Source organism: Toxorhynchites rutilus, chromosome 3, assembly GCF_029784135.1.
Source record: "Toxorhynchites rutilus septentrionalis strain SRP chromosome 3, ASM2978413v1, whole genome shotgun sequence".
NCBI lineage: Eukaryota > Metazoa > Arthropoda > Insecta > Diptera > Culicidae > Toxorhynchites > Toxorhynchites rutilus.
Genome location: NC_073746.1, coordinates 24,493,232 through 24,508,972, shown reverse-complemented (window position 1 = coordinate 24,508,972; position 15,741 = coordinate 24,493,232). Strand labels below are relative to the sequence as shown.

General features: G+C 38.5%; 1 protein-coding gene across 1 annotated transcript in view; it reads right to left on the bottom strand.

Moving 5' to 3' along the window:
- Positions 1 to 10,310, bottom strand: part of LOC129779626 (TGF-beta receptor type-1) — a 192,046-nt gene extending 181,736 nt beyond the window's left edge. Inside the window, exon 1 of the mRNA XM_055787214.1 lies at positions 9,198 to 10,310. Within this exon, the coding sequence (XP_055643189.1) occupies positions 9,198 to 9,366 (169 nt within the window). The 5' untranslated portion in view covers positions 9,367 to 10,310. The remainder of the gene's footprint in view (positions 1 to 9,197) is intronic.
- Between the last annotated feature and the right edge of the window lie 5,431 nt (positions 10,311 to 15,741).

Genomic DNA, 15,741 nt, shown 5'->3' with positions numbered 1-15,741 from the left:
ATATGTATATATTAGATTAAATTAAATGTTCATTATTAATTAATCGTCGATGTATAATTTATTTGTATATAGCCAATTTGCACAATATTTTATTTTACCATTACCGATATGATATTATTTGTTTTATGTTTTTTTTTATGTTCCTTCCACAATCGAGCTGCATTGCGTTGATACTGGGTCACAACAAGTAATTGTTGCAGAGTGAGTACCTACCATTCATCCATTACAAATTCATAAAAAAATCAGTATGACGGAACAAGTGGATACAGTGAGGGTAGAAGGCTGGGAATATTAACAAGTGATAAGAGTTAGGGAATAAGAACGAGTGTGCAAGGACAGATTACGTAGAGTGAAACGGTTATTCTGAGTGGAAATAAAAATGAGTCAGAAAGAAATTAACAGACTGTCGATATCTCCTACGTTTCGAGATCAGTTAGATCGAGTGTTTAGGCAAAAAGCCCGTGATGTGAATAAAAATGCTGAGAGTGATAAGAATATGGCCGAGATAAGGATGAAAGACGATAAAATATTCCCCTCCGAAATACCGCGAGTTCCAGAAATTAGGGAAACGCCACGGAATGAATATTCAACCATGCAAAGTGAAGGACCAAACAAATACACAGGCACAATTAAGAAAAAAAGTTACACGGGGTTAGAAATTAGGTCAGAAAATTCACTACAGAACCAAAATATGCCACTTTTTTCGGACGTCAACATAGTTAAAAATGATGTACCGCCGCAGTGTGAATTATTACCCCCGGGTTTCAATATAAAATCTAATCAGTTAATTGATCCAATGAACACCACAAATCCGTTGCTCTATAACATGGTGGGAAATGTGCACATGAACAATAGGAAATCTTAACAAGTGTCGCAATGGCCGGTGAAATATGGAGGAAATGATAATGGAATTGGGCTAAATCTTTTTTTTACGCAGGATAGAATTTTTCGCTCACTCAGAGAAGATGACTAAGTCAGATCTCTTCGAGTCAGCACACTTGTTGCTGATCGGGCCAGCTCAGGATTGGTTTGTTGCTAAATGGCCTATTTTGCGTTTTCGAGATTGGGATTACTTCGTTCAAGCATTAAGAAATCATTTCCTACCGAAAAATATTGATCATTACATAAAGGTGAAAGCGTTTTCAATGTATCAAGGTAAAAACGAGACGTTTGTGAATTTTCTGGTAAGAATGGAACAATTTTTCCTATGCCGAACTGTTCCACTACCAGAAGAGGACAAATTTGATGTAATATGGCACACGATGAGAGCTGCATACAGAGATAAATTGGCTCTAATAGATGTGAAAAATCTGCGGAGATTAGAAGATTTGTGTGCGAGAATAGATGATAATAACGAGGCGTTAATGAACCGTTTTGTACTTTCTTTTGAAAATCAAAAGATTAACGAGCTAAATGATTGGGAGAGTGATTTGAACCAGATTGGTAACTCACTACATTACCACTCAGATAGGCAGTCTCATGACATGGCGAGGGAAAGTAACACGAGAATTAGGAATACTCAGAATAACGAGTCACAGCAAATAAATCGTCAGGAAGTGAATAACAACACATATCGGTTGAATAGTGATGGTTGTTATCAATTTGAAGAAACGGGTAACAGACCAAATTTTTCATGGAGAAATTTATCCTCAGATGAGATTTGTAGGTCATATAGGTTACCGAGCCGTAATGTTTGTTTTAACTGCCGTAAAATTGGCCATCATTTCACAAAGTGTTATGGACGACGTAATGTTTTTTGCTGCATTTGTGGTCTACCGGAATTCCACTATGAAGAGTGTCCATTCTGTGAAGAAAAAAACGCGAGAAGGGAAAATTGAAGGAGGGCATTTTCCCATCCGTGAAACCTCCAAAAACAGGTAAAAAGCCAAATGATATCGATATGTTTAAGACATTGGTGAAGGGAATACATTCGGAAAACACGAACACATCAACACATGTCCACAATATCCGATCGGTGTTATTAAACTTAGAGGGAGATAGAAGATATTTTTTGAAATTTAGTGTACTGGGTTTACAACTCCATGGATTGTTGGATAGTGGTAGTAATGTGTCGATAGTTGGGGAACAGTTTGGGAACTTGACAAGTTTTCTACCAATTCAACCAAACGAAAAATACATCGGGGTTACCACTGCTAGCGGTGAACCAATGCAGATAAGGGGACGTGTAGACATTCCTTTCACTGTGAACCAAACAACAAAAATTCTCTCGTGTCTTGTAGTGCCTGAACTTGATAATAGTTGTATTCTGGGAATGGATTTTTTTGAGATGTTCGATATCAAGCTGACAATGGGTGAAAGCAATATGAATAAAAATACAAATACAAAGAAAGTGAATGTTATAGGGTCTGTTAAAGATAAACAAGGTGAACTTACCGATCATGAATTAAAAAATTTAGAAACAACAAAGCAGCTATTCAAAATTTCGGAGCCGGGGATGCTGGAAGCGTGTAATGTGATGGAACACGAAATTAAATTATTGGATAACAATCCAGTGCATCTTAACCCACATCCTTGGTCCCCCACGATTCAAAAGAAAGTGAATATAGAAATTAACAGACTGCTTGATCTGGGGATAATAGAGCCGTCCACCTCCGATTGGGCTTTACAAGTTGTTCCGGTCATAAAAGAGAGCGGAGAAATGAGGCTTTGTTTAGACGCGAGAAAGTTGAACGCAAAAACAGTCAGAGATGCGTATCCTTTAGCGAACACGATGCGTATACTGAGTAATCTTGGGAGAAACAATTATGTTTCTATGATTGATTTGAAGGAGTCGTTTTTACAAGTAAATTTATCGGAAAATTCTAGGAAATATACAAGCTTCAAGATTATTGGTAGAGGGTTATTCCAGTATAAGCGACTGCCATTTGGATTGATCAATAGCAGCGCCACAATGTCGAGAATCTTAGACAAAGTTCTGAAAGAGGGGATGTATGAGCCGTTTGTTTTTGCATATCTCGATGATATAATTGTAGCAACTTCCACCTTGGATGAACACATCAAATATTTAAAAATAGTAGCTGATTGTTTAAATCAAGCCAATTTATCTATCAACTTAAACAAATGTAGATTTTGTGTAAGAAAAATAAAATATTTAGGATTCATTCTATCAAAGGATGGCTACCAGCCGAATCCTGAACGAGTGGCTGCAATTTCTAAATTTGTGCGGCCCAAAACTCCCAAAGAAATTCGCAGATTCTTAGGGATGGCGGGATACTATCGAAATTTTATTCCGAAATTCAGTGGAATCTCGGCACCAATTTCGGACTTGTTAAAAGGAAACCCGAAGAAAATCAAATGGAACGAAAAAGCTGAAAATGCATTTATAAAATTAAAGGAATGTTTGATGTCTGAACCAATTCTTTCAAACCCAGATTGGACAAAAGAATTCACGATACAGACAGATGCTAGTGACCTCGCTATAGCCGGGATACTCACACAAGAAATGGAGGGTAAGGAGCATATAATTGCATTCTTTTCAAGAAAATTAACGACGTGCGAACGGAAGTATGGTCCGACGGATAAAGAAGGATTGGCAGCATTAGAATCCATCGAACATTTCAGGTCATATGTTGAAGGCAATCATTTCACATTAGTAACAGATTGTTCAGCGGTAACGTTTATTTGCAACTCGAAGTGGCGACCCAGTTCTCGCTTGTCACGATGGTCAGTCAAACTACAAGAATACGACATGACTATTAGACACAGAAAAGGACAGGAGAATATAGTGTGTGATGCACTCAGTCGAGCAGTATGCGCTACTTTTGAAAATTCAGAGTCTAGATGGTATAATGACCTGAAGAGGAAAATTAATGATGCTCCAGAAGATCATCCCAATTTTAAAATTGAAGATGGGGATGTTTTCAAATTTGTAACAACTCGATCACAATTCGGTAATACTAGATTCGAGTGGAAACTAGTTGTACCCCCGGACAAAGTAGTTGAGGTAGTGGAAAATGAACATGAGAGATTAATGCATATGGGAGTAGAAAAAACACTTGATAGAATCAAACTGAAATATCATTGGGCAAAAATGAAGGTGGACGTTAAGATAATCCTTTCGAGATGTGCTAGATGCAAACAATCAAAGCACCCTACAATTGCAATCGTGCCTCCGATGGGTGAACAAAAACATGCCTGCAGACCGTTTCAAATGATCGCTATGGATTATATCAGTGGATTTGTTCGAAGCAAAAATGGTAACATTGATCTTTTAGTGTGCTTAGATATTTTTTCTAAATATGTAAAGCTATTTCCTGTGAAGAAAATTAGTGTTGATAGTTTGTCCCAAATTATCAAAAATGAATGGTTTCTAAAACTAGGTGTACCTCAGGTGGTCATATCCGATAATGCGGTTACATTTTTGTCAAACAAATTCCAAGATTTACTGAGCAAATTTAACGTCCATCACTTCAAAAACAGCAGAAGGCATTGTCAGAACAACCCAGTCGAGAGAGTTAATAGGGTGATTCTGGCATGTATAAGAACATATTGCCAGAAGGATCATCGAGAGTGGGATAAGAAAATTAATGAGATTGAACATGCTATTAATAATACAAAGCATTGTTCTACAGGATTTTCTCCTTTCTTTATAGTGCACGGTTACGAATCGATCATTGATGGAAGAGACCATTTAAGGGATAGACTCACTTCTGATCCGTCAGTAGATCAATTCGTACAGCAAAGAAAGCAACTTCTGGGATCCTTATATGAGGAGGTAGTTAGAAATAACGAGAAGGAATATGAAAAATATAAAAAAATTTATGACAACAAACACAAAAGTCTACCACCAACTTACCAGATAGGACAACATGTATATAAAAATTTTTTTTAAATTTCTAGCGCTCCCGATCATTATGCTGCAAAGCTGGGGCCTGTTTATGTACCTTGTAAGATTATTGCCAGAAGAGGAGCAACTTCTTATGAGTTAGTTGATGAAGAAGGAAAGAATATAGGGATATTCGCGGCCCAGGATATAATCCCAGCTTAACGAGATAGAGTGAGAATGAAAAACATATGGAAAGTCAATCGTTGAACCATGGACTATAAATTAGAAACACGATTGAAGGGTGAGATAGAATCTTTCGAAAGCACAGAGCTAAAGCCAATTATAGAAACAGAATCCCGGGATTAAATTGAGCTAGATAGCAGAAATTTAAAAAGGATGAATGAGTAATGGATGGTGGGCTAGCCGTGGAAAATTCTTCTAAAATATTATTGTCTAGTTGGCTGACATAATCACTTAAGAATAAATAATCAAATAAATCGGTAATTATGCAGAAATGTCGAAAATTTACGTATGAGAGCTCATATTGTGATCTGACAAGAATATGCTTCATGGTTGGACTGATTACTCTTGACAAAGCTAGAGACACTGTTGTTCTGGACGTTATTTGTCGATCGTGTGAGTGGATGTGACTATGGCAATGAGAAACCACAGCAGGCATGACGGATTCATCTATGAGATTCTGTCATTTTTGCTGTCTGGTGTGGGGGTATTGTAACCTGATTTCCAGGTTCCTTGGCGACAGATTGAGGAAGTCCGTCGATTGCCATATAAATACATCACACTTACACAACAGAACAGAACATACCTTGGCTGGGGCAAGCTGGGAAGAGAATCAGTAGTGGTCAGTGGGTATAACTTCATCTTCTCTACTCTCTCTAGAGAACTGGAACCCAAGAAGGAAGCTGGTCACTCAATTTCGTGGATATAAAAGGAGCCAGTGTAGAAAGAGGAGCTCTCTTATTTGCTGGATAAAAATTGGAAAAACCGGCATGCTGCGCGCGCACACAATGGCTGAGTAGACCAGCTAACATCAGCCTTCGTCCATCCTGGCCACGTTCCGTTCCGTTCATCGAAGAGAGGACCATATACCCAGCCCAGCCCGATTGGAGACACCCTACACAGACATACATACACTGATACACTTTACATGAATTTCAAATAAATATTGTAAGTACATTTAAAACCCTTGTCATCATTTGTATGGTATCGCACAGCTTTCCCTTTTGTGTGGAGTGACGTAGGAAATCATCAACGGTTCCCTAGACTTCGAACCTGGACGTCGTCTCGAAGAGGGCACCTGGGTCGAGTGACCAGGTTCTTCGCGACGCCCGAACAATTTATAAATTTTTTTGTCTCCATCTCATGCGCTTCCGGGCAAGGAGGTGACAAAGTTCGGTCCGGGATGTCGCCAATAAGCTGAATTTGTCAAGTTCATTCGTCCAGCGGACCAAGCAGCGGGAGGGCCTGCGTACATACAAGGTTCAGAAGGCTCCTAACCGCGACGAAAGGCAAAACATAGTGGGGAAGACGCGAGCCCGGAAGCTGTACACCGAAATGCTGACGAAGCCGCATTGCCTGGTAATGGACGATGAAACCTACGTCAAAGCGGACTTTCGTCAGCTGCCGGTCCTGTTGTTCTTCTCCGCAGAGGACAAATTCAGCGTTCCGGAGGAGATTCGCAAGCAGAAACTAACAAAGTTTGCCAAAAAGTACATGGTGTGGCAAGCGATCTGCTCTTGCGGAAAGCGGAGCGCCCCCTTCGTGATGACCGGCACGGTAAACGGGCAGGTTTACCTTAAGGAGTGCCTACAGAAGCGCTTACTACCACTATTGAAGCAGCACGAGGGCCCGACCATCTTCTGGCCGGATCTCGCTTCGTGCCACTATTCAAAGGACGTGTTGGAGTGGTACGAAGCCAACGGGGTCACTTTCGTGCCAAAGGAAATGAACCCGCCCAACGCGCCGGAGCTTCGCCCAATAGAGAAATATTGGGCGATTATGAAGCAGACCCTCCGGAAGAACCCAAAAGTTGTCAAATCGGAGGCGGACTTCAAGAGAAAATGGATTTCTGTTCAAAAAAAAACTACAACCTGACGTTGTACAGAACCTTATGGACGGGGTAAAGAGGAAGGTGCGAGCATACGGGCTTGGGCTCGAAGTATGAATAAAAATAAAATGCCAAAAGTTGTTTAATAGTTTTTATTTTACTGTCTAAAATTTTCAAAAGGATCGGTCTACTGGGCGAATTTCTACAGCGTTTTTTCCGTGATGCAATTTGATGTGACACACCCTTTATTTCCCGGATGCCTGGAAACATGCTGCTATTATTGCGATCCCAAAACCTGGAAAAGATGGTACAAATCCAGCGAACTTCAGACCCATCAGCTTGCTCTCAACCCTAAGCAAGCTTTTAGAACGTATAATTCTAACACGAGTAGAGCGACATTGTGAGGCGGCTCAAGTGATTCCTGATCAACAATTTGGATTCAAGCGGAGACACTCTACGAACCATCAACTGTTTCGGCTAATAAAAGACGTTAGATCTGGTTTTGGTTCCAAGAAATCCCCGGGAATGCTGCTTTTAGATCCGTTTGGCAGGTGGCCATACTTCATAAAATTTTTGATGTTTTTTTGATGAGTTGGATTTCCAATTCAACTCATCAAAATTATCAAATCGTTCGTCAAAAATCGCAGTTTCCAAGTAATGGTCGATGGGATACTTTCTGAAATGAGAAGCATACCATATGGAGTACCACAAGGCTCAGTTTTAAGCCCAACACTTTATAATATATTTACAGCTGACATAGTTATGATTGATGGTGTCCAGTACTACATATTTTCAGACGATACCACATTCTTGTCCACCGATTCAGATCCGGATATAATTATAAACAATCTACAAGCCGCTCAAAATGCCGTGGACGAGTTCCAAAAAAAATGGAAAGTGAAAATCAATCCTACCAAAACCCAGGCAATCTTTTTCACAAATCGACGAAACTCGAGATTCCTCCCGAATCGTGGTGTTGTTACTTGCAGGCACGAAGTAGAATGGTCCAAAAACGTAACATATTTAGGACTATACCTGGATGAAAAACTAAAATTTGGAGTTCACATCCAGAAATCACTGCAAAAATGCGATAGACTTGTCAAAAGTTTATATCCACTGATCTGTCGTCATTCCCGCTTGAGCATTGTCAATAAACTTCTGTTGTACAAAGCTATAATTCGTCCAATCATCACCTATGGTTTCCCAGCATGGTGCAACTGTGCAAGAACTCATCGCAAGAAACTACAAATCAAACAAAATCGTTTACTGAAAATGATGTTAAACTTAGACCCCTTCCATCCGACCGAGGATCTTCATAGACTAGCAGGAATCAGTCAACTCGATGACTGGATACGCAGTCTGTTGCCTAAATTCTGGACAAGCTGCAACTCATCTCCGAACCCCTTACTGCATAACATCTCTCCATCTCTGATGTGATTTTTTTTTCCTCTAACTATCCATTTTACTTTTTATAACTTGTAAAGGTTTTTTATGTAACTTAGTTTTCCTTTAATGTTAATTTTGCACACTAGTACTTAAGATAACCATCATATTGAGGAATATTCATATACTGTTGAAAGGAATTCCAAATCTCAGTTACAGAAAAACAAATTTTGAATATGTTTAATGTAATGAATAAAATAAAATAAAAATTACCTCAAAACGAATCTGATTCGGAGTGCCAAAATACCAAATGCAATTTCTCACAAGCGAATAGATTCTAGGATCAAGATTGGCATCCCAAAACCGACGTTTTGTTTTCTGTAGTATTTCATCACACATTAAACTAGGGTCGGTATATAATTGAGAACAAATGTCCAATTTCGCATAAATCAAGATTGGGTTCAGTCGAAGAATTTGTTCAAAAATTTCAATAAAAAGAATGTTTGTCGCTCTGCATTCAATTAGTGTTTCGGGAAAAAGTTTCCAGAATCAGATCGTTCCTTATAGAATTAGCAATTTTGAACAGAATTTAAAAAATTTTCAGAATTATTTTTTATCTCACAGCAGCACAACAATTTCAAAACAAAGATGTCATTAAACATCCAAAACAGAGGAACTTCTGTCAAAACGGTTCGGAATGAGCCACTAGGTGCGCTGCTGTAAAATGAGCAATTATTCCGATTACCAACAGAATCAAACTCCATTTCCTTCTTGTTTTCTGCTATGACTCAAATTTTCATATGGATCTTCGTCTTAACCACATATACACGTCAAATGAGTTTTTCCAAAGGAAAACAGGTACTCGGCTTGACCGACGACCGAGCCCGAATCTCTGGCGCAAACAGGGGTCCCACTATACTGTTGCCTAATAATAACAAATGAGACAAATTTAAAACCTACCATTTGCCGCATGTTTTCCGCTGAATCCGGCAGCGGTCGTTAGCACCAGCAGCCCGATCACAGCCCATCGCAAGCAGTTCCAATTACTGGCGAAACACTTGCTGCCACTGCTGCTCATTGTTTTGGAACCGACCGCCTCTAACATTCTTCCTTCGAATAAGTGAATCATTTCAGCGATAATCGGGAGCAGAACATTATCCACAGAACCAAATTTCAAGATTCACAATCTTTACACAATCACACACCTTCTTAGGGACTTGAACAAATAGCATTGCATCATTAATCGCTTCGGCTTCGTGAGCAAGTCAATCACTATTTCGATGTTGGCATTTGCAGCGTAGGAAATAAAACAGCTCACACACTTGACGATCAAAACAAACACAGTAACTTTGATGGATTGATTATTTTGTTATTTTCCGAAATAACGCTTGCTTTGTGTAGCGCAAGAATATATTTATCAGCATAAACTACTACGAAAATATTTTCGCTATTACGTATGACATTCAAAACACAAGTACGCGACGTGACAGATTCTTAAGCTGTCACAAACAAATTGTCCAAATTCCGTTCCTTTGGAAGCGAGATGGGTTGCACAGGACCGTGGTCCGGAATCGTTTCCCTAATTTTCGCAAACCGCTTCCTGGCTCACACACCAGAAAAATACGTCACTGGAACTGGAATAGTGCTCAACTTCTTCCTATTTATGTTCCTTTTTTTTTTTGCACGCGATTCCTTCCGTCACGGTAAATCAAAATCTCTTTTTTTCGCCTTGCGGCACCCGCCGCACACAAATTTTAACTCGCGTTTTTTCGCACTTCCAAACAACCGGAACCGATAAATTCCGCTGCCCCCGGACGGACGATCGACGCCGCCAGCGAACAATCCACAACGGCACCAGCAAAACTCAGCGCGAACCAACGAACCGAATCAATCTTCACCGATGGCCATTTTATGTGCGAAATTGAGACCGAGTGAAGGAAAGGAATTTCGCTGTCATCGGCAGAGAGACAGCACCGCCGCAGAAGCAAACGCACACACCGAACAGGATCGCGAGTACACGCGAAATACAAGCTGCCGAGCGGTGGAGTATCGCAGCAACCCCAAGGAATTGGTCCTACGAGTGAAATGAAAATACACAACCATGAATGGAGCTGGCGAGTGCGTGTGTATGCGTGTGGTGTGGTATGTTTTGTTTTGACAGCGACAGTCGCTTCCCAGAAGTCACTGTGTTGCGAAATGTTTTGATTCGCATTCGGCCGGCGGATTCGTTGCGCAAATTTTTGACAGCTGGGTGTTTATGAAACCCGGTAAAGATACGCCATGCGATGTCTGGCTGAAATCTGTTCCATTTTTGCCCTATGCTAAAATATTCGATGAACGAGGGGAAGTTCGTATACAATAGAAACTTAATTTTATAAATTTTGTCAAATTTTTGAGACTTGTTTTATTTATTCAAACGAAATTTCTAACTTCATTCAGATTTGCATACGCTAACAGTTTGTTTAATGAGCATTGGAAAATTCTCGCTAACGCTCAGTCGGACCAAAATAAAGGATAGTTTTCTATGCGAGTACCGAATTATCTCATAATGAATGATATTTTACCACAATACACTGTTTTTTTTTTCTCTGCTATGGATCAACTTTAGCTATCAAACTTATAAAAATTATAGGTCCAGTTTCAATAACTTAAATAATGATACCGGCCAAAATGTAACACTTAATCAGAGTACTACATGGCCACGTCTACCGACTCTCTGTGTACCAACAACTGAAAACACTAAGGCGGCGGTGACACTGGATGCAGATTCGTTCGAATTCGTCAGCTTCTATCGCACAAAACTGTTTGTTTCTATTCGAACGCAGGGACCAACGTGAGTCAGACGAAAAGTTCATCTTTGGTCCCCTAGCTCGGTCAAGGCTTTACGTATCAAATAAGCCGAAAGAGCTAGCGTATACTGGACAGGAAGAAGCAGGGTTGTTTGACGAAGTATCGCAAATGATGAGCCGGGGGGCCTTACGGAAGTTGGCCGGAACCACAATCATGGCCGATAAAAAGATGTATGTCGACGTGTTCTTTTACCTTTCCGTGACTTTGGCAGTCAGCTATCTCTCCATTTTGGCCATTCGCCAAAAAATTTCTATCGGTCGCAACGGGGGGATGTTGGGAAGGTTGGCGGTCTTCGCTACAATATTTATCTTCAGCCGATTCATCATCCATAAATACTACATCACCTTCGCAACTTTCGGCAAGCACTTCGTATTCGTTTCCAGTTCACCATATGACTCGAAAGGAGCTGTCCACATACCACGTGGACAACTTTAGGGGGGGTAGGGGGTATGAAAATGTCTACTCTTGTCCACGGAGAGGGGGAGACTGAGTCCACGTGGACAGGAAGAATTTTCTCTCCGTATTTATCAATAAACGGATTGAGAAGCCTGAGAGTGCTGCCCAGTCAAACGTTCATATATTTTCTCTCATATCATAGATCTTCTTCAGTGAAATCTGTATTATAAAAATATCTCACGTAAATTGTTTATGACCAACTACTTCCTATGATCGAACTTTTATAGTTACGGGGTATTCATAGCCCTTATAACCAAAACTATAAAAATTAAACGATTCCATAATGGTTGAGATTCCATGATATGCGTAAATGATTTTTATCAAATATAATTTTCTATACGTTTTATCATATCTCGAGAACAATATATGATAATAACGTCTGTATAGTTTTTCATACAGAATTGCGTGTAAAATCATTTTTCCAAAGTATTTTCATTTCATTAATTTCTAGGAATAAATATTTACATTTACAGGAGATTGTCTATGCATCACTGGTCGTCAACTTAAAACAATTGAGCCAGTGTTCTGATAAATTATAGAATATTTCAGGAGGTGATAGAGGATCATATTTGATGGAAAAATCCTACGCATGTAGTCAATTCTCAACTAGGACATTGTTGAATTTTTGTTAAGTCTAATTTAATGTCTTGAACTGACTCTAATTTAGAAAGTACGCTCCTTAGAATAATTATACTGTTCCTTTGAAAGATAAGAAAATTTTGCATAGAATACAATTGTAAAACTTTCAAATTAATAGAACCCAGAATGAACTTTTAAATGTAAGGAACCAACTTCAAATTTTGTGTTTTTCATTAATTTTCCAAAAATGCATGATAAACTGGAAGCTCTCCAACCACTCTACAGTTCCTTCCTCGACACCACACTATTATCCTTCTTGTTATCTTCCACTAATTTAAATGTGTTTACAACATAATTTTATGCAAATTTTCCCCAAAAGAAAGCATCGTGCGCACTTTTTGAATTTTTAGTTCAGTCATTCCAAGGCAAAAACCGGTCTCAAGGAAAAGTTCAATAATTCTTTCGTAGTTAAGATTTGATCATCAGCGTGGAAGATTTTTTATGATCCCCTATCTTTTAAAATGTTTCGGATCAGCTACCTAATAATCTATATATAATAATATTATTTTAAACAGATATAATAGTTTTCGATATTTTATTCAATTTATGAGAAAGTTTTCTCAATAGTTTGAACATTTATAAAAAAAAATAGTAGGAGGTTAATGAATTTCTCAAAAAAAATGTTTCAATCGGGCAACAGGCTTCAGGGCCATTTTTGGAAAAAATGAACAAAATTTCAATAAAATGGGGAGGATCGGGGCAGCGGAGGATTAATTTGGCGTTGAATTGCTCTCTGGTAAACTGTGACGTTTTGATAAGAATTTAAGTGGAGGAAAACTAAAGAGCAATACAAATAACTTATCATGCAAGATTAGTAAAAAGTTATTGAGTTGTGGGTTTTCTGATGTTTTTTCCCCACGGGTATTTTGGAAACTATTTAGACACTCAATGCAGGATGGTCAATAAGCAGTTGAAAAATAAAAAAATATATATAGATATTGAAAATATTTTTAATAAGGTATTAGTACCCTTTGAAACTATTGCGGAAAAGGTTTCTAATGCGCTGATGACTAAATGTGTATTGATCGTGTGAATGAACAGACATTTCCTGTGGCGAAATGTCGAAAATGTTTTGAGTAATCTTTGAAACGCTGTAACTCTTTTATAAAATAATGCATTCGTCAAAGCATCAACTGGACCATGTATTAAATATTTCCAAGATTGCGATGAGTAGATTTGACCATCGATTTGCTGTGCGTTCATTATTTCATGAAATATTCTTAATTCGAAATCAAAGGATAATTTTTCATTCGATAGAGAATACCTCTGTAGTAAATAGTTCTACTGAAACTCTCTATGAATCAAATGGACGCAGAATAATCATGTTGATTGGATTGCTTTTAAGCATATATTCTCAAAATCTAGAGAAACTTTGAAAACATACTATAAACGCTTTATCTTTTCTTGCAAAGTATTTTATCTACAACACATATACACATCACACACTAGAAATGTGTAGCTTGAAAATGCTGTATTTTTTATCTTAATGTCATAATGTTTATATCGAAGATACAGGCGTTCCGAAATCTCTGAAAAATTACGACCTTTTACTCCTCATCCTTTGTCAAGTGAGGATCTATAGATATCAGTACATGCTTCCTACTTTATTTTTTATTTTTTTGAAATTCTTTTTAAATAATAGAAAAAGAGTCAATGTATATAAAATCGTTCTGTTCGTTTTTGTGCGCTTCAAAAACTCGAGCTCTGATGGAGCTCATATTATAACACAACATACGAGCCACTTCAAAAATTGTTGTTGCTACTGCCAACGCCTCAAGAAGCTTCAAGATTTCCAGATGAAATGAGCACACTTCTGAAATAAATCTGTGAAAGTAAATTAACTTTCTAGTATTGAATATGTATTCTATGTGACAGCAACACAATTCTTTGCATGTGTTCAAAAATCGTGAGCTTAAATTGTGTCTGATAGTGATTTAAAATCTATTTAATTTTATTCGATTGGCTTTGCTCATAATCAGTCCTTGGAATTTTGTAATTTATATTCGGATGCGGATTGTTCAACTGGATATTGCGCGTTTCCGTGTTGACAAACCAGATAGCCTTTATATCTTCGAAGATAATAGTAAAACAAAGTATTACAAGTATTTAAATTAGAGGCGAATGAACTGCAAAGTTTAAAGCCTTTTAAAAACAAAGAACAAAGAACATACAAGTATTTCAAAGTTAAACTCATATGGAATATTTGCTTTGTTTTACTACTCATTTTTCTGTCATAAAACACCAATGAGCCACGGCAAACGTGACAGGGTTCAGCAAGTAAAATTTGAAACAACTTAAATAGAATTAAAATTTAATTCATGTGCAATTAAGTTATTTCCCAAATTATTCTAATAAAATCAAGAGAAATGTCCACGTGGACAACAGGGGGAGGGGTATGAAAATGTCCACGCTTGTCCACGGAGGGGGAGGGGGGAGTTTAAAATCGTGCTTTTTCTGTCCACGTGGTATGTGGACAGCCCCAAAGAAGCGCGGTTTGGACATTCCCTTCTCTTCTGTCAGAGAAGGACCTTCTTCGAGAACTTGATGTCCCCTGCCATTCGTTGAATTCTAGCATCAAGTACATCTCGTCTTCCATTATGAGCACGAAAAGAAGTTTTTCACTTCTTTCGCCGGAAAGAAGTTTTTCACCAGCACCTGAAGCTACTTCTTCTGGGTGATTTCCTGCTGCTCAGATACGGCCGGTCTCGTCTGACCGGCCGTATCTGACGGCTTCCGCATAAAAATGTCCATTTTGGCCAGATACTCATTCACCGTTTGGCAGGTTGCTTCGATCTCCTAGCTTAAGAAGCGACACGGAGAGGATGTTGTAAATACCAGATCGGCTATATCTGGCGGACACAAAGTGCCTCAGGATGTCCAACTCCTTTGCTGTGGGGTGGAGCTGGTAGTATGAAAAAATCATCAAGTTGCTTGACAGTGCTGCTGCTACGAATCAACAGCCTTGAATCATTTCTGTTGTAGTCTTAATAAACGTAATATTTAAGAAAAATTTGTTGCAATAAATAATTTTTTGTAGTTTTTTTTTATCGCCATCCGAAAATAGTCCATTTTTTAATGCATACGTTAACACTAAAATCGATGAAAAATGGATTGAAATTTTAGAGCATACCATTCGGTAATTTGAAGAAAATTGTTGAATTTGAATCGTGCTTGCCAGGCATAAATGCTCTGACTGAGAGAGTGATTTTCAGCCGTAAACAAAATCTAAACCACCGAAAAATCACAACTGAGTGACGATACTCAGAAAAAAATAATACAGATCAGGTTTAATTGCAAGGAAACATGTTAAGAGAAGTTTTCACAGAAAAATCGAGAGCTGCTCAACATATCCTCGAAGGCAGTTCTAAAACGTCCGCATTCATTTCTTTTCAGTGGACAGAAAAAGCACGATTTCATACACCCCCTTCCCCTCCGTGGACAAGCGTGGACATTTCTTATCCCCCTCCCCTTTTGTCCACGTGGACAATTCTATTTTCAAGAAAATAATTGAATTGCGTTTGAATATCATTTCATTTCTATTTTCTGTTTTATGTTTTTT